The 24,877-nt window shown below is 46.6% G+C and overlaps 2 protein-coding genes across 2 annotated transcripts in view; both read left to right on the top strand.

Annotated features, from left to right (window-relative positions):
• Positions 1-20,872, top strand: part of LOC117771014 (fibrocystin-L-like) — a 35,452-nt gene extending 14,580 nt beyond the window's left edge. Inside the window, exons 33-76 of the mRNA XM_034601012.1 lie at positions 555-697; positions 913-1,017; positions 1,338-1,523; positions 2,131-2,304; positions 2,440-2,645; positions 2,766-3,738; positions 4,003-4,251; positions 4,894-5,043; positions 5,440-5,614; positions 6,400-6,556; positions 6,642-6,798; positions 7,057-7,266; positions 7,644-7,773; positions 8,037-8,278; positions 8,588-8,724; positions 8,886-9,915; positions 10,098-10,289; positions 10,389-10,540; positions 10,616-10,775; positions 11,051-11,222; positions 11,620-11,708; positions 11,857-12,020; positions 12,645-12,774; positions 12,907-13,025; positions 13,116-13,245; positions 13,655-13,828; positions 13,918-14,021; positions 14,306-14,432; positions 14,534-14,655; positions 14,736-14,826; positions 14,957-15,105; positions 15,294-15,416; positions 15,506-15,617; positions 15,824-15,940; positions 16,028-16,193; positions 16,753-16,985; positions 17,084-17,248; positions 17,341-17,498; positions 17,830-17,965; positions 18,174-18,512; positions 18,640-18,791; positions 18,880-19,026; positions 19,364-19,517; positions 20,081-20,872. Of these exons, the coding sequence (XP_034456903.1) occupies positions 555-697; positions 913-1,017; positions 1,338-1,523; positions 2,131-2,304; positions 2,440-2,645; positions 2,766-3,738; positions 4,003-4,251; positions 4,894-5,043; positions 5,440-5,614; positions 6,400-6,556; positions 6,642-6,798; positions 7,057-7,266; positions 7,644-7,773; positions 8,037-8,278; positions 8,588-8,724; positions 8,886-9,915; positions 10,098-10,289; positions 10,389-10,540; positions 10,616-10,775; positions 11,051-11,222; positions 11,620-11,708; positions 11,857-12,020; positions 12,645-12,774; positions 12,907-13,025; positions 13,116-13,245; positions 13,655-13,828; positions 13,918-14,021; positions 14,306-14,432; positions 14,534-14,655; positions 14,736-14,826; positions 14,957-15,105; positions 15,294-15,416; positions 15,506-15,617; positions 15,824-15,940; positions 16,028-16,193; positions 16,753-16,985; positions 17,084-17,248; positions 17,341-17,498; positions 17,830-17,965; positions 18,174-18,512; positions 18,640-18,791; positions 18,880-19,026; positions 19,364-19,517; positions 20,081-20,373 (8,794 nt within the window). The 3' untranslated portion in view covers positions 20,374-20,872. The remainder of the gene's footprint in view (positions 1-554; positions 698-912; positions 1,018-1,337; positions 1,524-2,130; positions 2,305-2,439; positions 2,646-2,765; positions 3,739-4,002; positions 4,252-4,893; positions 5,044-5,439; positions 5,615-6,399; positions 6,557-6,641; positions 6,799-7,056; positions 7,267-7,643; positions 7,774-8,036; positions 8,279-8,587; positions 8,725-8,885; positions 9,916-10,097; positions 10,290-10,388; positions 10,541-10,615; positions 10,776-11,050; positions 11,223-11,619; positions 11,709-11,856; positions 12,021-12,644; positions 12,775-12,906; positions 13,026-13,115; positions 13,246-13,654; positions 13,829-13,917; positions 14,022-14,305; positions 14,433-14,533; positions 14,656-14,735; positions 14,827-14,956; positions 15,106-15,293; positions 15,417-15,505; positions 15,618-15,823; positions 15,941-16,027; positions 16,194-16,752; positions 16,986-17,083; positions 17,249-17,340; positions 17,499-17,829; positions 17,966-18,173; positions 18,513-18,639; positions 18,792-18,879; positions 19,027-19,363; positions 19,518-20,080) is intronic.
• Positions 20,873-21,789: 917 nt separating this feature from the next.
• On the top strand, positions 21,790-24,583 carry gdf6b (growth differentiation factor 6b). Its single transcript, XM_034600932.1, has 2 exons — positions 21,790-22,222; positions 23,152-24,583. The coding sequence occupies exons 1-2, from the start codon at positions 21,871-21,873 to the stop codon at positions 24,042-24,044; spliced, it is 1,245 nt and encodes a 414-aa protein (XP_034456823.1). The 5' UTR covers positions 21,790-21,870; the 3' UTR covers positions 24,045-24,583.
• The last annotated feature ends 294 nt before the right edge of the window (positions 24,584-24,877 follow it).

The raw sequence follows: 24,877 nt of genomic DNA, 5'->3' as shown, positions 1-24,877 counted from the left end.
ATCTGCAAAATGTACCGACCCCCTAAATATGTTCATCAGGATATGCACACACTTCTCAAGAAAGGGAAAAGAAATCAGTTCATAAACTCAACAAATGAGCAGAAAGGAAGGAGATTAGTTTAAGTGATGTCAGAAAAATAAACAAAACAACACCGTACTCTTGTAGCTGCTGGAGGTGGAGCTGGTTATAGTCTCAAATACAGTAAGTGAGTAAATGTGTTTTGTTATTAGCTTTTTTTTTTAAGTGTAAACTATTCTTAATAGTTTTTGTATTTTATATAAAACTTAAATAAATGCACAAAACCACTTACTACAGTAAGGACACCTAATTTCATTTCCATATATTATACACAGGATACAACCCATATTTATCTATATATACAATACAGGATATTAAAAATAAGATAAATCTGTATGGATTTGACTGATGATTTCATTTGGCTTAGCCTGAATAGAAAACTTGTTGTGCACGCTTCTCTTGTGGCGACCGCCAGTGAGGGATACTGATCAACTGAACTGATTCATTTCCGACTCTTTCTGTTTTTGTTTCATAGAAAAGGCTTGAATGGCACCATTGAATACATCCTGGAGGTCTACAGCATCTCCCCACTGTCTGGCTCCTTGATGGGAGGGACCCGGCTCACCGTCTCTGGCTCTGGTTTCAGTAACAGCACGTCTGACAACAAAGTCTCTATTGGTGAGCAACACGACGACCGGGAATTCAAATGCACACAGTCATAATCCATACCAACAAGCTGGACAACAGTGGAACTGGATATGAGAATTATGGTTGAAGGGGAAACTATTAGAGCTACTTCCTGGTGGTTATTTACAGTGACGTCCAATGCAAATATGGAAAACGTTTTTGTATAATACCTCACCCATGTTTTCTGTTTGTTTGTGGTGTGACAGGAGAAGCTGTGTGTGAAGTGAAGGTCGCCTCCGCCAACGAGCTGCAGTGTGTGATGCAGTCAGAGGAGAGGACCCACACTGTCACCAATCAGGGATCCCACAGCAGTACGTCTACATTTCCGTCCATTGTTCGCGTGTCAAACTGAATCTGAGCAAACAAAAACTGGTTACAGGTTGAGGATTCATTTACAGAAAACCACTGCGAGCCAAGAAGCTGTCACCTGCAGCTTAAACGTGACGGCTCCTGGAAACTGTCCCAAAAGAGATTTTAAAAACCAGTCTGAGCTGTGTTTTTCCATCATAAGCCACATTTCAAATAGGATTTACAAGTATTTAAATGACACGTTGCTTAACCTCAAATAATGAAATCTCCCGTGTGTGTGGATCTGTCTGTCAGTAACTTTAAATGTGTCTGCGTGTCCCAGCTTATGGACAGGGATACGCATGGAGTCCCGCCTCAGTCACAGTGTTTGTCGGGGACACAGTGATGTGGCGTTGGGAGGCACCGGCCTTCCAGAAGGTGGGATACAGGGTCTTCAGCGTTTCCAGCCCCAGTGGCACCACTTACGAAGGGGGACCATTCACCAGCGGAGACACCAAAACCAGCAAAGGTAGAACCACTAGCTCTCAACGGGGGTTATATGGAGAGTTCAGCAAAAAACACCTCACTCACTGTGTTATTGAAGAGAAAATGACGTATTTAAAATGTTTGACACTGTTTAATATTATCTATCAGCAATGGTCGGGTCCTGGGAAAGCCTGGTTTTCATTTTGGTGACAAATATATGTAAGAGTTAGAATTTTCTAAGATAGGAATGAATGTATAAGCCTTTTATTTGTAATTCTCATTTCACATTTCCCAGAATGTCTCAGAAACTGACAAACAGATGTGACAATCCTGCTCATAGTTGCAGAATAAGAAGAGAAATTAAACAACAGTGAAGCTTTATCGTACATGCAGCTCACGCTTACTTGCAATGCATTATGGTCCATCTTCACCGTAGCTGCGTCCTAAACGCGACCTCGCATCGTTGACATTTGACGGTTCATTCCGTATAAATCGAATTATCAAACAGCCCTTAAACATCTGCCGTGACACGCGAGGAATGTGATGCAGGCTTCATCATCTGTCACACCTTTTAATAAATCCACACCATGGATGCTTCGTGACCTGATGTGAGATAATTACAGTCTTTCTCTCCCTCTCTCTTTCCTCAGGTCACTTCAGCTACCGCTTCACTGCCTCCGGCGTGTATTACTACAGCAGCGGTCACATCGACAGTGCCAACATCAAGCTGCTGCAGGGGGTCGTGAAGGTCGAGCCTCGGCAGCAGAAGAGCGGCAAGGTGTCCGTCAGAGTGGAAGGGATAGAAGCCAGACACGTGATGGGAGGTAAATATACAGATGTGGATAAAATAAAAAAGCTCCCACTCAGAAACGTATCCTCCGGTAAAACTGAAAATGTAAAAAGCACAGGTACGATTCTGTATTTCAAAATTAAAAGATTATAAAACGTCTCCCCTCCAGGTTCCCGTCGTGTTGCCAGAGATGCCCCTCAGTGTGTGGCCACCCCGCAGTGCCCCGGCACCAATCAGACTTCAGGCGGTCTTTCCTTCGGCACCTCCACCTGCTCCACCCCCACAGTCACCTCCATCTCTCCCAACCAGGGCTCGTATCACCAGGTCATCCACGTCCAGGGCAGCGGCCTCAGCGACACCGCCTGCGCTAACGAGGTCAGCAGTGGTTTTAAACGACTCATTAATATGTCTCTTCTTAACCAAGTGACTCTCGCTGTGTTGTTCTCAGCCTTGAGTTCGGCCCCTCAGTATTAAAGTGAGTTCTGTGTCCTGTAGGTGACGGTGGGAGATCAGCCCTGTCAGGTGATCAACAGCTCTCAGTCGGAAATCTTCTGCCGACTCAGCCCCGGCAGCGAGCTCACCGTCGGTGTCGCCCTCCCCGTATCCGTCAGAGTCAACAACCTGGGCACTGCCATCGTTGCTGTGCCCAACGAGCTCGCCCGCCGCTTTGTTGTCCTGCCCGTGGTCGACTCTGTCTCGCCCCCCGTCGGCAGCACCACGGGCCACACCAGACTCTCCATCCACGGCTCCGGCTTCTCTGCGGGACAAGTGACTGCAGCCAGCGAGGCTTGTGTGTTTGTGTCGGTCAACTACACTTGTATCGTGTGCGACACCTCTCCCTCTCAGCCGCACACCGGTGATGTCACCTTCCAGACGGGCAGGATCCAAAGCTCCTGTCACTCAAACTGCTCCTTCATGTACTCCTCCTCCATCACTCCCACCGTCACCGGCGTTTCCCCCGACACCATCAGTGGCCTCACGGCTGTAAACATCTCCGGCTCAGGGTTCGGCAGCCGTGTGGACGATGTGGTTGTTTTCGCCGGCAGCATCGCACTGGCAGTCACCGCCGTGTCAGACGCCAACATATCGGTACGAGTTGACGCTCTCCCCGCAGGCGACCACCCAGTCAAAGTAATTGTGAGGAGCAAAGGCCTTGCATCCGGTCAGCCCACCCTGAGCAGCCGGGCCCAGGCCGTCCTGAACCCCAGCGTGGGCAGCGTGGCAGGAGGAACTCGTCTTGTCCTCACAGGGAACGGCTTCGCTCCAGGGAACACCAGCGTGACGGTCGGCGGCCAAGTCTGCAAGATTCAGGAGGTGACGCCGGGGGTTCTTCGCTGCCTGACGCCTCCTCACAGCGAGGGCCAGGTGGCCGTCAACATCCGGGTCCTCTCTGTGGAGTATCCTCCGCTCGGCTTCACATACTCTGCAGCCCACACGCCCAACATCAGCTCCATCAGCCCCACCACCGGTAATTATCCTCCTCCTCTTCATGTGCTGTGGAGAGATCATTCTAGTTGAATAAACAGCGGCTGAAGTACTGGTCAGGGAGGTTGTTCACTCATTAACCTGACTACACCCATACAGCGGTGGATCGGGGGGACAAAAGAGTGCAGTGTGTCTGTTTACCTGAATAAAACAACAAAATGCTCAGTGTCCCTGCTTGTTAAATACACCTCCATCTAATCCTGTGCATCCCCGGGCTCGTGTCCTCCCCTCTGTTTATTTCCCACAGGGCCGAGCGGTTCAGTCGTCACTCTGACAGGTTCAGGATTTGGAAATGACTCTCAGCTCATCTCCATCACCATAAACCACGAGGCCTGCAATGTGTCCACGGCCTCCGACACACAGGTTCAGTGCACCGCGGGGGACAACCCCGGGGGGACGTACAGGGTCATGATGCATCACCGGGTCAAAGGTCACGCCCTGTCAGGGGTCACGTTCACGTACGAGCTGACTCTCAGCGGCGTGCAGCCCAACCAGGGTAATTGTTCTCATTTCTTTTCAGGTCACACATATAAATCATCCAGGAAAAACAATTAATTGTTGGTTTTAAAATGTCATTTTAAAAAATAGCTTGACATGGTTAAAAAAATAGCTAAAATCTCCAAATTATTTTGGGAAATTAAACTTAAAAACTAAAGTAAGTTACCCTGAGATGTCTGGTGTAGTTGAATGTCTGTCATTTTTAAATCTCTCAGTTAAAAAGTATATTTAATTGGTACATGCTATTTTGGGGTTTTTAGTAACAATATTTCTTGTTTACTTCACTGCAGCAATGAAAATGTTAAAACTTTCCTTTTTTTAATCTTTAATATTGGAGGATATAAACGATATATCACAAACTCTATTACAATGACTCATCTCAAACAAGTTTCATGGGCCACCTGAGAATATTACGCCAACAAAAGCACCAAGCAAAACGTTTTGATGATAAAAATATCATTATCAGTAAAAAGGAGGAGAGAACAAAGAGTTTTCTGTGACGTCTGTCGTGTCCATAAAGGTCACAACGTGCAAACCGCTCATAACTTTTGACAAAGATCACTTTAGATCTCGTTTTGAAAGGCTTGACATTTGATGAACCTTGAATGTTCCTCTGATCTAATCTCTCATCTCTCACCAGGGAGTTTTGGTGGCGGAGCTCTGCTGAGCATCCAGGGCTCCGGCTTCGACCCGCACAACTCCACCGTGACGATCTGCGGGGGGGAGTGTGACGTCGACAGAGACATGTCGACGTCCACACGTCTCTACTGCCAGTCTCCGTTCAACAACAGTGAGTTTAGTCTTTCTAGTCTTAATTTACCCAGATAAAACAGACAATAAGACAATTTAAACGTATCGAACAGGACCTGTGAGATAAATAAGAACTTTCTTTGAAGTGTGAGACAAAGTTCAGAGCTGACGTCACATTCACATAGAATGTGTTCTTACTGGTTTATGACATTTTTGGTTACAGTGACAAACTCAGTCCTGTTCAAGCTGAATGATACATGGTCCAATGGAGACAGACTATGTCCTTGTCAGCTTTTCACCACAGTGGAAAATGACAGACAGCTCAGACTGATTGTTATCTTCGTGCACGCATCTTAACTCTTCCCATCCTTTTGTTGTGGCATGTGTCTGTCTGCCCGTCTGTCTGTCTGCGTGTGGGTGTCTCATCTCCCGTCAGGCACACAGTCAGAGCTGAGCTGCGTGGTTGCCGTGATTAACCAGCTGGACGCCGTCAACATGTCAAACGGCTTCACCTACAAATCTCAGCTGACGCCAGGGATCACCGAGGTTTCTCCTCGCCGAGGAGGCACGGCCGGAGGCACGCGACTCACAATCAGCGGCTCCGGTTTCAGGTGCAGTAGAGGAGCTGCTCCTCCAGTGAACAAACAGACAATACACAGACACACCCAGAGTTCAGGTCCAAGAAGGAAATGCTCAGGTTGCATGGCACAACTCCTCTTGTCTCACAGGATGTCTTTCTTTCAGTGGGTTTAATGTGAGGACATTTAATCCCATTTACAAAGTCATTATTAACATAACAAACGGGTAAAACTACAATGCACAATTTTATACATAATTTTATACACAACGTATACTACCTATTAACACTTTACTTACTTTTAGATAACTTAACTTAAATGTAATATGTTATATAAAAAACTCATAGTATCTTTTAAATATATATTATATATATTATATCCTTGTATAGAATATTACAATCCTGCATATGATAACATTACATCGTTATATTGTATCTGTAGCACATAAAACTATAATGAACAACTCATATTGTAACATATAGGTGATAATGTATTAAATATATACAATAAAATAACACACTATGACATATCTGTACAACTTAATGCAACCTTTTTATTTTGTATTTATGAAATGTTACAAAAATACTGCAGACATTATTTTGTAAATTTTAATATATATTATGGTTTATATTGTTATTTTATAGTAGGATATTGTATGTTAAAGTAAGGTATCATATAAAATAATATATCTAATGTGCTCTTATTATCATGTGGTGTTGTTATGATAACGTGTTTATAAAATACAATACAATGGGTCATCAATTCATCTATCTGTTGATATATTGATCTTTAATTCGTCACGTTCCCTCACCTTACAGCACGAACATGAATGAAGTGAACGTGACCATCGCAGGGTCCGTGTGTGACGTCCAGTCCACAAACAACACGCACATCCTCTGTGTGACCGGCGCCCAGAGGCAGTCGCAGGAAACCAAAGTCCGAGTCAGCGTCGGAGACCGAGGCATCGCCAAGATGGTGAGAGACGATCCAGGGTCATATGATGTCGGTCTCGTGTTCACATCAACAGTGTATCTCATCCAGTGTTTGTCTCGTTCTTCAGGACAACGCAGATTTCTTCTACATCGACGTGTGGTCGTCCAGGTTCACGTGGGGCGGACTATCTCCTCCAGAGAGGGGCTCGTTCGCCGTCATCACCAAAGGCCAGACCATCCTTCTGGACAGCAACACCCCCGTGCTGAAAATGCTTCTTATCAAAGGTCTTCACTTCTATCACGGATTTGCAATGACAGACAGAAATCATTTAAAATTCTGGTTTGATGTCAGATGTTTCTTCCTTTCTCATCTCAGAAGTGAAAATAACTCTTTTTGGAGCATTTTCTGAATTCAGTATTGTTTTGGTGTAACTGATAATATATATTATTATATACACAGACACGTATCTGCTCCACGCCAGACGCCACTCGACCACTGATGTCTCAGTATTTGTTCTCTGACTTGCTGCTTCGTTTTCTCAGGAGGAACGTTGGTGTTTGACGAAGCGGACCTTGAGCTGCAGGCAGAAAACATCCTCATCACAGACGGCGGACGACTCCAGGTTGGAACGGAGGAGGCGCCTTTTCAGCATCAGGCCATCATCACGCTACACGGAAACCAGCGCTCACCTGAACTTCCTGTTTACGGAACCAAGACGCTGGCTGTCAGAGAGGGAGTGCTCGACCTCCACGGTATAAACACACACAAACCCAGTAGTATTAGATTCATTAGATATATGAACACCCAGCGTCTTGATTTGAATCACAAATGAAAATGAAGCTCCAACTTTACATTTATCTGTTGTTTCAAGATACAGACACACAACACCGCTCACACATAAACGCACAACCATCGTCTCCCATAGTTCCACAAATAAAACTATAAAAAAAACTGAATTAGTTAGAATCAGTGACCCAAATATTCCGAAACCCAGATTACATGTCACCATGTCACGTAACGTTAAGATGAGGAAGTAATTTGAGTTGTGTGTCCTGCAGCAAAGTTATTACCTGTGACACCTCACCTGCCCCCACAGGAGCGAGTCATTGTTGACAACCTGTTTCTCCAGGTATCCCTGTTCCTGTCCCCTGGACCCACTTGGCCCAGACTGCGACCAACGGATCCAACGCGCTGACCCTGATGAAGGCGGTGACCTGGAAAGCCGGAGCCAAGATCGTCATCGCGTCAACCGGGGACAGGTAGCGTCCGGCCTCAAACACGTGCTTGTACAAAGTAGAGTTGGTCATTCTGCAACGCAAAGCTTGAAATACATGCGCAGTAAAACGATCGTCTTTATTAGTATTCATCCACCCATTTAAATCTTTTTATTAAAGACAATAAAGTTGTATAGTCTCTGTGTTTAAAGCTTCGTGAAGGGCTGCGATATTTATTTCATTATATTATTCATATCTCTCTCACAGCAGCACATTTTAATCCACCGTGGTTTATGTTGTGTTTCCAGGCACAGTCAGAGAGAAAACGAGGTGAGACACATCGCCTCAGTGTCCGCTGACCAGAAGACTCTGACCCTGACCGAACCGCTGGAGTACACTCACCTCGGGGTGAGCGTCACGCTGCCGGACGGCACGGTGTTCGAGGGCCGAGCGGAGGTGGGTCTCCTCACCAGGAACGTCGTGGTGCGAGGTGCTGAACACCAGGAGTGGAAGGACAAGATCGAAGCTTGTCCTGACGGCTTCAACACAGGTGCATTAAATGAGACTAAATGTTTTTCACTGTAACTTTCACAATCTGCAGCATTTATTTTTCGATATTTTCCAGTTAGAATCACTTTTTTTCGTGGTGCTATCATCAATGATTTATCAATATCAAATCAAATAATGCCATTTTTACTGGAACCAGAAAATAGCTTTTGAAGAAATTGATTTAAGAATAAAAACTAGATCTACAATGTGCAGTTGGACAAACTGTGTGTGTGTTGTAGGCTTGACTGTGGGAACTAATCACGCTGAAGAAGGTGTGCGGTCTTAAGAGCTTCCTCTTGTTGTGCTGCAGGTGAATTTGCCACTCAAACCTGCTTCCAAGGCCGGTTTGGGGAGGAGGTCGGCAGCGATCAGTTTGGAGGCTGCATCATGTTCCACGCACCCAGACCCAATGAGAATCTTGTGATTGGCCGACTCGAACATGTTCAGGTGAAATGTCTTGCCTGCTAAAACGTCAGCTAATGATATTGATCATATCAATATACTTTTATTTTTCTGAATCTCTCATTCTGTTCATTGTTTCCCTTTTGTTTCTACTTTTTTCACTTTCAAACATTAACCTCTGAAGTCTGAACGCTCTTGTGCCACAGATCTACAACGCAGGACAGGCCTTCAGGCTGGGACGCTATCCCATCCACTGGCATTTGATGGGAAACGTGGACTACAAGTCGTATGTGAAGGGATGTGCGATCCATCAGACTTACAACAGAGCCGTAACCATCCACAACACCCACCGGCTGCTGGTGGAGCATAACGTCATCTACGACATCATGGGTGGGGCCTTCTTCATCGAGGACGGCATTGAGACAGAGAACATCCTGCAGTACAACCTGGCCGTGTTCGTCAAACAGAGCACCAGCCTGCTGAACGACGACGTCACTCCCGCCGCCTACTGGGTCACCAATCCCAACAACATCATCCGCCACAATGCCGCTGCAGGCGGGACCCACTTTGGTTTCTGGTACCGCATGCACACTCACCCTGACGGCCCGTCCTACGACCCAAACATCTGCCAGAAGAAGGTTCCCCTCGGTGAGTTCTTCAACAACACCGTGCACTCTCAGGGCTGGTTCGGCATCTGGATCTTCGCCGACTACTTCCCCATGAAAGGTGGAGGCTGCCGCTCCACAACCCCCGAACCTGCAGTCTTCAAGTCCCTCACCACCTGGAATTGTGAGAAGGGTGCTGAGTGGGTCAACGTGGGCGCCGTGCAGTTCAGTGACTTCCTCATGCTAAACAATGAGAAAGCCGGCATTGAAGCCAAACGAATCATTAAAGGGACAGTGTCTGGCTTTGGAGAGGATGGAGGAGCGACAGTGTCCAACAGCACCATTGTGGGCCATGTAGATGAGCTCGGACTGGGAAGCAATTACTGCACGCGCCGAGGTGTCATCGCGCCCTTTGACGACGGCATGAGTGTCCTCAACACCAAGTTCCTCAACTTTGACCGCAGCTCCTGTGCCGCCATCGGAGTAACCGCAGTCGACGGGACTTGTGTGGACGGCTGCGGCGGCTGGAGCGTCAGGTTTCAAGGCATTGAATTTTATAACTCCCCCAACAAGGCCGCCTTCAGATGGGAGCACGAGGTGCAGCTGCAGGACACTGACGGCTCCCTCACAGGTATATATCTGTTTTTATCCTCTAGAGCTCACATGCTGTTGAGTCGACTTACAGTGTTCTTATCCTGTTATTTCACTCCATCTTCGCTTCTCCACTGACACACAGTTAACACAGAAAGTACAAACAATGAACCACGACAGGCGTCATCACTAAACTCCCATCCCGACACACGTCTCTTTCAGGAACCATCGACCAGAAAGTGGTTCCCATGAGCCCCTTGCTGGACCCTGCTCACTGCTCCCAGAGTGCCGAGTGGAGCGTGGGCTTCCCCGGTGCCGTGTGCGACCACACCGTCCACTTCCACCGCTTGGCATTCAACAACCCCACGCCCACCTCTCTGAAGGCCAAGGACGCCATCTTCACTAACTCACACGGTATTAAGACACACAGTAACTTACGATATCTGTTGTCTTGGTTGACCACTGCTGGTGATTTGTGGGAACTGCAGTAAATACTTGTGCTCACTATTACAGGCACCAGTATGGTCCCCTATAAGAAGAAGAGAATGACTCATAAGTACGGCTGGATGGCTCTGCTGCCCTCCCAGCAAACGTACAACTTTTTCTTCGATAATATGGATCAAATCACGAACATCACGTATCAGTCCAAATTCTACGGCTTCAAGGTGATGACACGTCCGAGTTCCGTCGATACGTCACCGCTTTCTGCCGACTTACTCTCACGTATCTTCTCCCCACAGCCTGATCAATATCTGATCATCAACCACAACTTCACCCAGAGTCCGGACAGCTTCCATATAATCGATAGGAGGAACGGATCAGCGGCGCCGCTGAGCTTCAGCAACAACAGCAACGGAGACTGGTACTTCGATGGCAGCTCCAACAACCTCTACTATATGGGTCAGACACACTTTTATAATGGATCTGTTGATTGCATCGCTCATTTTGATTATCGATCCATCATGTAATACTTTTATTAGATTCGATTATTCACTGATGCAGCTTCTGAAATCTGACTCTTTGCTGTTTTTATCCCTTTTTACATCAAAGTAAAAGTCTTCGGGCTTTCTGACATTTTACAGATACAAATAATTAGTTTCATCCCTTTAAAGATGAGCAGTGTTGTTCTTTCAGATTAGTTTTGATGATCATTCATCATTGTTCTGTTCCCTCAGTGTCCGGGAAGACGAGCAACCGCAGGCGTCGTGCCAGCGCTAACCGCTCCATGCGTGATGTGGCGGTGAACTTCGCCGTCTACCGCTGCTTCTACCCCAACTGCATCACACCGACTCCACCGCCTCCAGCCACACTGGCCCCCCTGCCCACCGGCCGGCCGGACAACTTCATGTATGTTTAACCCCCAACGAACACATACGTGTAGACCAGTCTCCTCACTCGTGCCTCTTGAACTTCAATAAATGATAAAGCCATCAGTCATTCTCAGCACCAGGTTGAAGGTGATCTGGAAACTTGAAGAAGCTTGTAGAAGAGTCTCTTATTTTCTGTCCCTTGATAGAGTTCAGTACTTCATTAAGATTTAAGAGACTTAACGTGTTTCCATTTCAAATATTTAGACTCCTGGACGATAATATAGTCACTAAAAATCACTATAACTGGAAGATCACTGTTGGTTTGAAGCTGTTTGCTGCTGGATGAAGATGAAATGAAATTTCCCTGAACATGTTGACGGTGGTTTGGTCTTTGTTGTGTTACATGTTCTCTCTCTGTGTGTGTTTCCATCCAGTCGATGGTCAAACGCCTCCTTCTGGGGAAGTTCAGCTGAAAACAACTTCACTGCACCAGCAGATGGCGCTGATGTGGTCATCCCAGCAGGTAAATAGATTTTCTATAAACCAAAGGAAATCTGAAGAGATATTCATCATTTCATCCACCTGACCAGTTTAATGACTGGGAATTCATGCGACTCTTTAAAATAAGTCCGTTCGAGGCAGCTCTCATGCTCGTGCTGTTGACTCCGCAGGGAAGTGGGTGGTTCTGGACAGCGACACTCCGAAACTCAACAAGCTGACGGTCATCGGGGTTCTCGAGATCCCCGACAGCACCAACAGCTCGTCCACCAGAACGTCTCGATCTGCACCCGTGTACGGCACCGTGGTGATCGACGCCGTCTACATCTCCATCCAGGTCGGTGCAGTCCATAATCTCTCTTTTCACTTTATCGCTTTAAAATAAATCTTGTTTGGCGTCAATCAGGTTTCAGACTTTATTTCTGATCTAACATTGCAGTTATAATCTTAAAGATGCTATGTTTACTTTATCTATATTAATCAGTGACTGTTGTTATCATCTAATTATCAATTTTGTCATTTTCATACAAAAATCCTGAACATTACATGGTGAGAACACAACAGTCATTTGAATAAATGTAGGTTTTAGACACAACAACCAAATTGGCAGCAAATAGTCCTTCAACATTTCACAGATCCAATAATAAATCAGTAGATTCATGGATTTTGTTACTTGGTCAAACCTAGATGGTGCAAATGCAACAAATTGGAAATACAACAAGAAAATATAAAACTAAAGGAGAATAAATAACCTGATACCTGATGTGCAAGTTCATGGAGGCCTGAATGTTTCCTGTTTGGAGAGTTTCATGTGTCTCTAGCAGCAAAAGACGCTTTTGTTAAGATCCAGGTGCAGAACAAGTAACAAGTTCACCAAGGGAGAGAGCGCCACCTATAGAAAATCCAACGGTTGGTGCAGTTTAGAAATGTGTGTTCAGCGAGGTGACGTCTGCTGTTCCAGGGCGGCCGGCTGATCGCTGGATGGGATGACAAACCGTTCAGAGGGGAGCTGCACATCAGGCTGAGAGGGAACCACCGCACTCCGGACTGGCTTCTGCCCAACGGACCCAACCAGGGATCCAAAGTCCTGGGTGAGGATCAACTTCTCAGAGACGATGTTTCTCTCCCGTCACGGAAACTCTGATCGAGCTTTGTTATAAAAAAACAGATTTTAATGAACTACACTGAAACTGTCCGAGCTGACTGTGTCTCTCCTACATCAGGTGTGTTTGGAACACTGGAGCTTTATGGACAACCTCATAATGTCTATCACACAAAACTCGCTGCCACTGCGTCGGCTGGATCCAACACGCTGACGCTGTCGCAGGCCGTCGACTGGCAGGTCTGTTTTCTGAAGCAAATGGAATCACAGTTTCATCGCTTGTCAATGAGTTGAGTTTGTTCACACGTGTCCCTCTGTGTTTGTGTGCAGGTCGGAGACGAGGTCCTCATCTCCACCACCAGCTACAGCGCCTGGGAGACGGAGAAACGCCACATCAGCGCCGTGTCGGCAGACGGACGCACCCTGACCCTGAACATCTCTTTGACCCACACTCACATCGGTCAGCTCAGCATCTCTCTCGTTTACATTTGAATTCATTTACATGTCTGTGGTGGTTAACTAATGTGTCAATTAAGGACAATAGACAACAGACTTAACTTTATTGAAAAATAGTCAAACCAAGAAAAGGTCAAATGGAAACATCTGACAACATACAAATACCAAACCAGTAGCAGAGCAGCTCAGAGATCTGTTCATTTTAATAAATCTTATTTTCTTACATTCATACATTTTGCTGCCTCCATATTTCCACCTCATCAACAATCAACAACATCTCTGAAAATGTCCCTCTGACTCTGAGGGGTCTGATTTCATAGATCTTTATTTTGTATCAGATCTTATTGAAACAAGCTGAACAGTTTTTAGAGACTGTCTCAGAACTGACTCTGTGTGTCTCCATCTCTGCGCAGGTGAGACTCACCCAGTCTCAGGAACATCTCGCTCCTACACTCTGGCTGCTGACGTCGGCCTCCTGACCAGAAACATCAAGATCCTGGGTCAGGAGTACCCGGACATGATGAAGGACTCGTTTGGAGCCAGACTGCTGGTTGGGACTTACTCCTCGGCTGGAATCGACTATAAAGGTCTGTAAAAACCTTTATAGATTATATATATATATGTAGTTTTTTCAAAATCTAATTAAAACCATCATTGATATTTTTTCTCCCTGAAGGCAAAGCTCAGATCAGGAATGTAGAGTTCTTCCGCTCGGGTCAGGAAGGCTGGACCGACTTCACCGACCCTCGCTACTCTGTGTCCTTCCTGAACCTGGGGAAGGTAGAGCAACACACACACACACACACACACACACACACACACACACACACACACACACTTTACAGTAGATAAAATGTATGAAAAACAAATGTTGATCATATACTAATAGTATGTCTTCTGTGTGTCCTGGTTTGTCCTCACTCTTGTTGAGGGTTAAGAACAGAGGATGTCGCACCTTGTTAAGCTTCATGAGACAAATTGGAATTCATGAATATGGGCTGTACAAATAAAATGTGATTGATTGATATTCAAAAAACGACTGTTGTTTCTGTCTGTGTTTAAAGGTTACAGGAAATGACTCGTACATTCAGGGTTGTGCGTTCCACGACGGCTTCTCTCCGGCCATCGGAGTCTTTGGGACAGAAGAGCTGAACGTTGACGACAACATCGTCCACCACACAGTCGGAGAAGGTGAGTGTTGTTACCCGTTTATTAACAAAATACAGTTTATAGCACCTACGCTCAACATAGGAGCTTTTTAAACATGTCGTACAACACGCGTGTGTTTGCAGCAATCAGAATCTGGGGTGACAAGATAACAGTGAGGAGGAACCTGGTGACCATGTCGCTGTGGCCCGGGTCCTACCAGGACCGAGAGGAGCCCTTCAACTACGAGTGGAGCGCGGCCATCGAGGTCCGTCTCCTCAAAATACCAGAAAACCCCCCGTCAAAGTGTTTTCCTGCTGTTGTGACCTGGTCTGTATTTTCTCGCAGGTCAATAAGGGGACAAACGTTGTGCTGCAGTACAACATCGTGGCGGGTTATGAGAGGGTGGCGTATCGCATCGACGGGGAGCCATGTCCAGGTAACTGCTCGCAGATGTTTCAGAAGGTGTCTGTGCTGGCTGCGTAAATTCAGCTTAAGTAAAAACCATCATCTCAGTTTTTCCTCCAGCAGTTTTTGAGAGATTTCCTCGTTCTCTTCTGCCCGTGCAGGAAGCGTGAATGACAACGAGAAGTGGCTTCACAATGAGGCTCACGGCGGTTTGTACGGAGTTTATCTGAACAAAGACGGTCTGCCCGGCTGCAGCTTCATCCAGGGCTTCTTCATCTGGAGGAGCTTTGACTACGCCATCTACTTCCAGGTTGGAACCACGACCTTCCACTGCTTCTGACTCGTACTGGGATTTATGTGTCCTTAAGTTCAAGAGGAAGAGGATATAGAAAAAACTGAATAACCCATAAATCATTGATTTACTGCTTTTATATAAAAAACGAAAGTGATAATCTACATGATCAAGACGTCTTCCTCGTCTCCCTCTCTTCCTCACAGACCATCATGAACGTCGTTATTTCCAACGTGACCCTGGTGGACAACGGGATGGGCATCATGCCGCTCATCTTTGCTCCTCCCTCCGTCTCCCACGCGTACGCCGATAAAATGGCTCAACTCCAGGTGAGAAGGGTTGTTTTTGGTTTGCGTTTGTTTACCTGCATCATTTGAAAGACAAACCTTCATGTTCTGTATGTTCCTCTTTTTCCCAGAATGCCCTGATTGTCGGGAGCAGCCCGAACTTCAACTGCTCGGACACTTTGCCCAACAGTGACTTCAACATCGCCATCAGTGGCAAAGATCGGGCTCCCCGGCCTCTCAAGGGTGCAGTAGGACTCCCTGATTCTGACAGAACACACAACTTGTATTTTCATGTTTCGATTTAGGGATGTGCCTGGAAACACATATTCGAAAGGTTTCTTCGGGCGTTGAAAAGTCTTAAATGTTTTTGGTTTTACATGAAGAAGATTATCTGTAAATCTTCCTCATGCAGAAGCATCATCTTCTTCTACCTCACTGACTCTGCACAGGTGGAAGATCTGGAGTCTGTTGGCCAACGTTTGCATCTTCACACAACACAGCTCCAGCGAAGCCGCATAACATCAACAATAACTACAACGCCATCAAAGGGCTGATGACGGTCAAAGGTTCGCAGTCGTTTTTAAAATGATTCGTGTGAGGCATCGCCTGCTGCTGCGTTGATCTCTTCATGCGTCTGTCTTCTCTCCTCTCAGACACGATGTTTGTCAACTTCCGAAACGTCTGCTCCGGCGAGACGAACTTCATGTTCATGACCAACCCGAGCAACGAGGACCTGCAGCACCCGGTGCAGGTGTCAGGCATTCAGATGATTGACAGCACGGAGAACGCCAAGGTTTTCATTCACAGGGCGAATCTCGGGTACGTGCACCAACAGATTCAAACTTAGAAAATGAAATTTAAAAATATGTGTCTGGGAAATGAGACTTATTTTATGCATGTTTTCGGGTTGTCTATCCCACTCTTATGAACATGATATCTCAAGATCACTGTGAGGGAATCTCAGTTTGACTCACACATTATCTGATTAGATTTGGGGGGGTCAAAGGTCAATGTCATGTTCCTGGAGGGACTGGAAACCACAGGGCAATATTTCTAGTTTTAAAAAGCAGACAATATGAAAAAATAAATAACGTCTAAATTTAACAGCAACACGAGAAAAGGTTTTCAAAGAATCACCGAAAACAGTTTTTTTAATTTAAGCATAAACCTGTTTTGACACAAGGCTGCAACGAGCAGTAAGATGTATCAGTAAATGCTAAATGATCGTTAAATAAAGCGTCTATCAAGTTCACTGTTGCTACATTAATATGTGATTCAACCTGATGAACACATTTGAACAAACGATTACACACATCAAAGTGTGTGACAGAGAATCTGATCTTGACTGTGTGTGTGTGTGTGTGTGTCTGTGCCTCAGTAAAGTGAACCCCTCTGACTGCGTGGACATGGAGTGTGATGCCAAGAAGAAGAGCATGCTGAAGGACCTGGACGGCTCCTTCCTGGGGAAGGTGGGAGCCGTGGTGCCTCACTCCGAGTTTGCGTGGGGGGGGGATCCCCGAAGAGGACTGGGCGACAGCCGCATCCCCAAAGTCATGCTCACTCACCCCAACGGCAGCCGCATCCCTGTGAACCAGCTCGCTCCCAACAAAGGTGACGGAGAATGAATGCAAATCAAAATCTAAGTTCTTCAACTAGACATCAGCTAGGAAGAGAAAATAATCAAAAATGCTGTGTTTGCTTGTCGTCAGGTGTAATCAGGAAAGAGTGCGAGTACATGAGCACGTGGCAGAGCTACAAGTGTTCAGGGCTGAACTACAAAATGCTGGTGATTGAGAGTCTCGACGCCGACACAGAGACCAGACGTCTGTCCCCCGTCGCCGTGCTCGGAGGCGGATATCTGGATCTCCTCAACGGTCGGGATCTAAATCTCTGTGGTCTTTCTAAAATCAGTAAAAGGTAACAGGGAGAATGTGTCTGACGTTCAGTTGTGTGTCTTTGTGTGCAGGCCCTCAGGATCAGGGTTGGTGTTCTGGCTACACCTGCCAGAAGAGGGTGTCGCTCTTCCACAGCATCGTGGCCACTGGTCACTCCTTCGACGTCTTCTTCTCCAGCGTCAGCCCCCAGAAGCTCCGCCTCATGATGCTCAACGCTGATCCAACCGAGGTCAGAGAACACGGCTTTAAATATTCACTTTTAACTAACTCCTATTTATCTGTTGGCTGATCAAAAATAATCTGATATGAGCCTTTCACTGACATGTTGGTGTCAATGCTTATGTTTGCAGATATGACAACTTTTCTTTTAAAGAATAAATGTATCTGCATCAGATTTTTTAAACTCCCTGATATCTGTATCCTCATTGGTCCCAAAATGTCAAAATCGGTCGGGCTCTGTTTATTTTCAGATTCAGACAAATAGTCTTTTTCACTCGTATGTTTCTCTAACTCCTCCCGTCAGTTTCTCTCAAACCCCTTCTGTTCTTCACTCTGTGCAGAGCATCCTGGTGTCAGTCTTCTACTCCAAACCTCAGCGGTTGGATGTGTACGTCGACAACAAGCTCCTGCCTCCGACTAACGCCAAGTGGAACTCTGGAAAGACCGACTACACCCTGATGAAGCCCATCTCCGCAGGTACCAGCTGTTCACACACAGATAACGGGACTGAATCATCCAGGAACTGTCATTTCATTGTTTTCTTATTTGTGTGATTACAAACATAAAACACAAAGTGATCTCTGACTTTAGGACGTGTGTCTTGGTGTGTGTATCAGCGTGTGGGACGTTTAAAACATTTTACCTGTGATCATATATTCTGTTTGACTTTACTTCATCTCTTCAGGTCAATACTTCCCTCAGCTCAACGCCACCGAAGGCTCCAACTACTTTGACCCAGAATTCAAGATGCTGAAGGTCGTCCTGAAAGGCTCCAAACCGGCGGAGATCCGAACTGCCCCGGTTCTCTTCCTCTCCTTCGATCTGCCCGCCGTGACGAATGACCAGTTCTTCGGAGAGGACCTGATCCAGAACCTCGCCATCTTCCTCAAGGTTCCTTCAAACATGATCCGGATCACAAACATCATCCGAGAGGACAGCCGGCGCAGGAAGAGGTCGACGGGCCTGAAGGTGGAGGTGGAGATCAGGAAACCTCCCGTGCAGCAAACCAGCAACACCACCAACGGTTCGTTTACAGACGGTTTCAACATGTGAACCCAGCTGAAGATTAAAAATTACAATCTAAATTGGATGCACTTACCTGACATGAAATCTCTCACACGTGGTTCTGTCCTCTGTCTGTGTCGTCTCAGATGATGCGGACTTCGAGCTGTTGAAGAACATCGCTGATGATCTCGGCCAAGCCGCAGTTTCCGGAAACCTCAGTCGGTCCATCGGCTTTAACGTCTCCTCGATGGGCGTCATCCCGCCTCCCCCCCCACCATCTGACCCCGAATGGAACAAGGTGAAGCTCCAGTGACAAAACTACGATGACATAAATCTCTGTTTGGATAAACGTCTGCTCACTGCTGCGTTTCTGCTTTACATCCCAGGAGGCCCTGGCGGAAGTGACGAGGGAGGAGCCTGAGGTGAGTTACGTGTCCAGCATCAACGACCTGCTCGTGATGATGGACCCCGTCGCCGGGCAGTTTGTGGGTCCTCTGCTCCAGCAGCCCAGCCTGATGGCCGTGAACGAGGAGGTGAGGAGCCGAGACGTCGTTCTCACTGAGCAGCTGCTGTTAAATCTGATGTTACTGAGCTGTGACTCAAGCACAGATGTCACTATACTGTGTTATTGGTTTATTGGGATAATAAATAGTAGAAAACTGACAGTGAAGAGTCATGTGGTCCTAATATTCTGCCCCTTTATCATTTCATCTTCTTACAACTTGATGCAACAGGATTTGTAGAGTTGTATTTTTCATTTGGAGCCTTTTAATCTTAAATAAAGCTTTTCACAGTTATATTTATCCTATTGATGTTATGTTAAACCTCCTGTTAAACCTTGTAAGTCCTGACGTGTGTTGTCGTCTGCAGGGAAACTGTATCTCTGTGGGGGTGACGACTCTCACCGTCACGGCCAGTCTGAAGAACGCAAGTGGAAACATGGTGGACGGACTCGAGGGAAACTCCACCATCCTGTTCAGCTCCTGCTGGGCCAACTTCACCGACCTGGCCATCGTCAACAGTGGTGCGTGTACACCCGGGTTTCTAAAAAACGTTCTTAACACTTAACTGATTTCAGATCAAGATGATGTTGAAGAATTTACTGCTCAGAATATTTGTCTATTTCAATTTTACTTTGTTTAAACGGGTTTTAAAAGTCTCACTGAATTTATAATATAAACACATAAATAGTCACGATGCATAAACAGGTGTGAGGGTTGATTTCAGGTCATTAAAGGCAGCGCTAACTTTAGTGATTAGCATACTTTCACTATTTCTTAATATTTCATCTGCTAAACGATTAATCGGTTAATCACTTGAATAACTGGCAGATTGGTCAATAATAAACACAACTGTTGGTTTCAAAATTCAAATGTTTAAACAGTAAAATACTTTGTTAAAACAATCTTTGAATAATCAGTAAAGACGAATAGTTTGTGAATATATGAAGCAGATCGTGACTTAGATATCAATCTAACGTCTCAGCCTAACTTTTAAAGTTGGAGCAGAAGAATCTCACCTCTCGATCGTTTGACACTTTGTTTACAATCGAAACATCACCATCACCTCTCTCCCCCCCCCCTGCAGGCGAGAACCTGACGATGGTCTTCACTCTGAAGGAGTGGGGTGCTCAGTCGCGTTCCTTCACTGTCAAAGACACTCCCACCACTCAGCCGCCGACGACCGGCAACAACGTCACCGCAACAACCGTACAGACCACCACCGACGGCACCACCGACGGCACCACCGACGGCACCACCGACAGCACCACCGACGGCAGCATCTTCGGCTCCGGCACCTCCGTGTCCGCCGGCAGCCTGTGCCTGGTCAGCATCATCTACGCCGTGGCGTGCTGCTCCGAGGGGACGCCCATATGTTAGAGACGTCCGAGAGAGAACAGCTAACAGGGTCTGATGAAGGATTCCTCTGCTTTTATTCACTTTAACAGGAAGAATTATTTTCTTTCTCATAGTAAGATTTAAACAAAATGGCGGGTATTGGGGTTACTCAGAGGCACGTAGGAAATAATCACATGATCAACCACGGTGACCTTGAGTCAAAATGTAAAATTTAGGGTGGAAACGAACAAATATGAAGAATCTATATTTTGAATCTGTGCCTTACAATCCTCCTTCCATTACTTCTCTCCTGTTTTGTTCGGGGGGGGGGATTTCTCTTCAGTATATGTGAGTGTGTGTTTAATGTGACTGTTAAAAACAAAAGGTGGAAGATCTATATAACGTTCCTCTTTAAAACAAGTGCAATAGTTCCTAACTCGAGTCACAAACAAGCTGAAGGAAGACGTGAAGTCTGCATTTTGTTTACGATTTATTTTACACTGTTTTCTTTGCAATAAAATCTCCTTTTCCTTGTTCAACACATTTGTGTCACCTCGGTGTCTTTGTTTGCTCTCTTCACAACACGGATGCAGGTCGGCTCTTCTCTTCTTCGTCCATGTCTCGTCTCTGGTGCATCTTCAGTCTGACCGTGACGCCTTTGAGACGTGACGCCTTTGAGACGTGACGCCTTTGAGACGTGACGCCTTTGAGACGTAACGCCGTGACACCAAACTCCATGAGAACTAGATGAATAAACACAGTACAAAACATACCAGTAAATAAAAAAGGCACATGGCAGGAAAACCAAAGTCACAAATAACCAAACGCAAATACCTCGTTGGACGCATGGTGTTTAAAAAATGGTTAGAGAAGAGAAGCTTCATGTCCAGTGCAACATTTATAAATTACAAGTTCCACATCAGAAACATCAAATCAATCATTTATTTATTGAATTATTAATTTCTTGAAACTATGATGTTGCTTTAAATCCTCATTAGTTCTGTAACATAACATGTTTCTTGATTAATTACTTTTAATGCAGCCTCTGTCCATGGTGCTGAAGGACGCTGATTGGCTGCTTGTTGTGTCCTCTGTTGTCCACTAGAGGGCGCGAGACACCGCAGTTAATGTTCAGAAGCTTCAAACTTCTGCAGAACAACCACAACAATAATAATCCCGGAAAGGTCAACGTGATTTTTTTGTTCTTCTGCAGAAGCATAAAAAGTCCGCAGATGCACCAGATGCGCATCTTTAGAGCAGCACATCTGCCTCCTGCAGCTGGGAGGAGGAGGAGGGAGGAGGAGGAGGAGGAGGGAGGTGACAGAGGAACAATTAGTTTTACAGCCTTAATTTGCGTCCTCCATTTACCCCGAACGATAACAGCACAATGTGGGCGTGTTCTCGGCCCCTTTTCTTTTAAAACTTTCGCACCGCCCGCGCCCCCGGAGCTGTGCGCACTGTGCGCAGCAGAGTGGATGAGTCGGTCCCCCGCAGGCCACAGCTCAGGCTCCGGCTCGGATCCCGCGCACAGAGCGGAGCATGGCTCTCCTCCACTGGTCGGTTCTCTGCGGGGCTCTGCTGCTCGTGTGGGAGACCCCCCGCGTGCGGCCCCTGGCTATCTTCCCCCCCGCTGCGCAGAAGAGCAGCAAAGTGACGAAGATCTTCGACGGACAAGAAGCGTCCAAGTATTTCAAGGAGTTTCACGCGCCGCCGCCGCCGTCCCTCGACAGAAACAGCAAAGCGACGAACAAAGATTTGATCGAGCCTCACGACTACATGTTGTCCATTTATAAAACTTTCTCCACGGCGGAGAAACTGGGGCTGAACGCAAGTTTCTTTCGATCTTCAAAGGCTGCGAACACCATCGCGAGTTTTGTGGACAGTGGACAAGGTATGTGGAGCTCCACTGTACGTGTGTGTAAATGTGTATTTATAGTGCTTTTACACGCAGGATATAAAACCAGACTGTCTAAATCGAGACAGCAGACAGATGTGGGACACTTCAGTTAATGATCCGGCACATCTGGCCCACTTCTGGCCCAAGTATACTAAAACAAACATGGGCCTTTTTTGGCAAACATGCTGTCCTCCAGGCAAAGTGAAATCTGTGGTAAATAGTGAATATGGCCCAGACAGCACAAAACAAACCCGGGCCACCTGTGGTTGACATGCGGTGTTGCTCTGGCTCACTTGTGGCCCAGATCCGGCAAACAGAAGCGGACCAGGTGCAGTTATTCCACACGGTTTGTGGGCCATGTTTGGGCCAAATAATTTTATTATGGGGAAATAAATGAAAAGGGACAATTCAACAAGTGAAAGACAGAGCAGGTGAATGGATAAATAAAAGGACAATTTAAAGACGTGACTAAATAAGTAAGCTCATAAGCAGGGAAACTAAAAACAGATTGAATTATTGGTCAGAAACATTCAGTGTTCAACGGGTGTGTGTCAGATTTCCACAGTTTCCAAAAATACGTCTTTGTACCAACACGCAGGCGCTGGGATCGAAGCTGAGGAAAACCCAGGTGAAGTTTTAAAGACAGACAGTGGAGCCCCATTGGAAAGTTATGAAGTTTTGGACGTGTCCAGAAATGATGGACACACTCTCAGTGTGTGTGTGTGTGTGTGTGTGTGTGTGTGTGTGTGTGTGTGTGTGTGTGTGTGTTTGCTGGCAGCACCGTCTGAACACCCATGACTCACAGTGTTTCTCCCAGATTAATTCAGTGCAGACAATAGTGGGATTTTGTCCTGTCAGATCCGTGGTATGCACATCATCTCCGTGAGAATGCGTCTGACCCTCTGTGTTAATGCTTTCCACAGATGACCTCCCACTCTCCCCTCTGAGGAGGCAGCAGTATCTGTTCGATGTCTCAACCCTCTCCGAAAAAGCAGAGGTGCTGGGAGCCGAGCTCAGGATATACACCAAAGTGTCTGGGAATTTCAGGATATCCGAGACGGACCCTGTCGACATCCAGCTCCTCTCCTGCCACGACCAGCAGCTGCTCGACTCCAGAACGCTGGACCTGCAGGATTCCCACAGGCCGAAGTGGGAGGTGTTGGACGTGTGGGAGATTTTCAAAGAGCGGCACCACCTGAGCCGAGGGAAGCCCTTCTGTCTGGAGCTCAGGGCCATGCTGGACAACCCCGAGAGGGAGCTGGACCTGCACCTTCTGGGCTTGCACCGACACGGCAGGCCGCAGCAGAAGAAAGCCATCCTGGTGGTGTTCACCCGGTCGAAGAAGAGGCAGACGCTCTTCAGCGAGAGGAGGGAAGGGAAGGCGTTGCTGGGCCTGGGAAGGAAGGCCAAAGAGAGGGGCTCGGGCATCAAGGCCAGCAGGAGGAGGAGGACGGCCGCGTCCAAAACCCGCCACGGGAAAAGACACGGAAAAAAGTCCAAATCCAGGTGCAGCAAGAAGCCGCTGCATGTCAACTTCAGAGATCTGGGCTGGGACGACTGGATCATCGCCCCGCTGGATTACGAGGCGTATCACTGCGAGGGAGTGTGTGACTTCCCCCTGCGCTCCCACCTGGAGCCCACCAACCACGCCATCATCCAGACTCTGATGAATTCCATGAACCCCAGCAACATGCCGCCCAGCTGCTGCGCCCCCTCCAAACTCAGCCCCATCAGCATCCTCTACATCGACTCAGGAAACAACGTGGTCTACAAACAGTACGAGGACATGGTGGTGGAGTCGTGTGGCTGCAGGTAGTGGAGCCGACGGGTGGTCCACCTTGACCTCCCTCTCTTGTTCGTCTGCGGGTGGTGGGAATCGAACGGCATCACAGTCCGTGTGGTGGCCAGGCCGCACCTGAAAGAGGCAGAACTTAACAACATGGAGACTCAAAGAAAAACTTGTGATGCATTTCAAAACCAGTCACGCTTAATACCTCAAACATTTTGGTTTTTCTGTCTTAGGAAATACAAAGTCGCCTTTTCAAGGAGAAACGTCTGGTCAAATATTTACTGGTCAGATAAAAATCTCATCAAACTAAAGGAAAGATGAGAATATTTTCCCCAAAATGTTTAGATTTCTTTAAATAAGACACATTCGCTGACACAAAGAAATCTGCTCTTACAAAACTATGCAAAGAATTTGAACTTCTCAGCCCACACGACTTTAGCACTACGTTTAAATTGCTAGGACTACGTAAAAAACCACGAATACGGACTTGGATTGATCAACTAGATTCATCATTTAACAATAATTCACACGATATGTGGCAGAATATATGAAGTAAATACAACTAAAACCTCATAAATACTGTGTCTCCTTCCCTTCGCAGCAGTTTGACCGTGAGAAAAATCCTCTAACACATTACGTTCGAACAAATCCAACATTTAAGGACTGAGTTAAATTGACAGATTACACTTTTGCAGCCAACGTTTTGTAATAAACTTCAGATCAACAGCTTTTCTCCCGTAACGGACGTCATCGAGTGACGTCTCTGCCGATTTAAAAGCCGATTTTTACGCACCTGACGCGGCCTCGGACTCAGGGACCGTCCTGGATCAGACCTCCGTCAGAACACTTCTCACCAGGTC

This window comes from Hippoglossus hippoglossus, chromosome 11 (assembly GCF_009819705.1).
Source record: "Hippoglossus hippoglossus isolate fHipHip1 chromosome 11, fHipHip1.pri, whole genome shotgun sequence".
Classification (NCBI taxonomy): Eukaryota; Metazoa; Chordata; class Actinopteri; order Pleuronectiformes; family Pleuronectidae; genus Hippoglossus; species Hippoglossus hippoglossus.
This window is presented reverse-complemented; position numbering and strand designations above follow the sequence as displayed.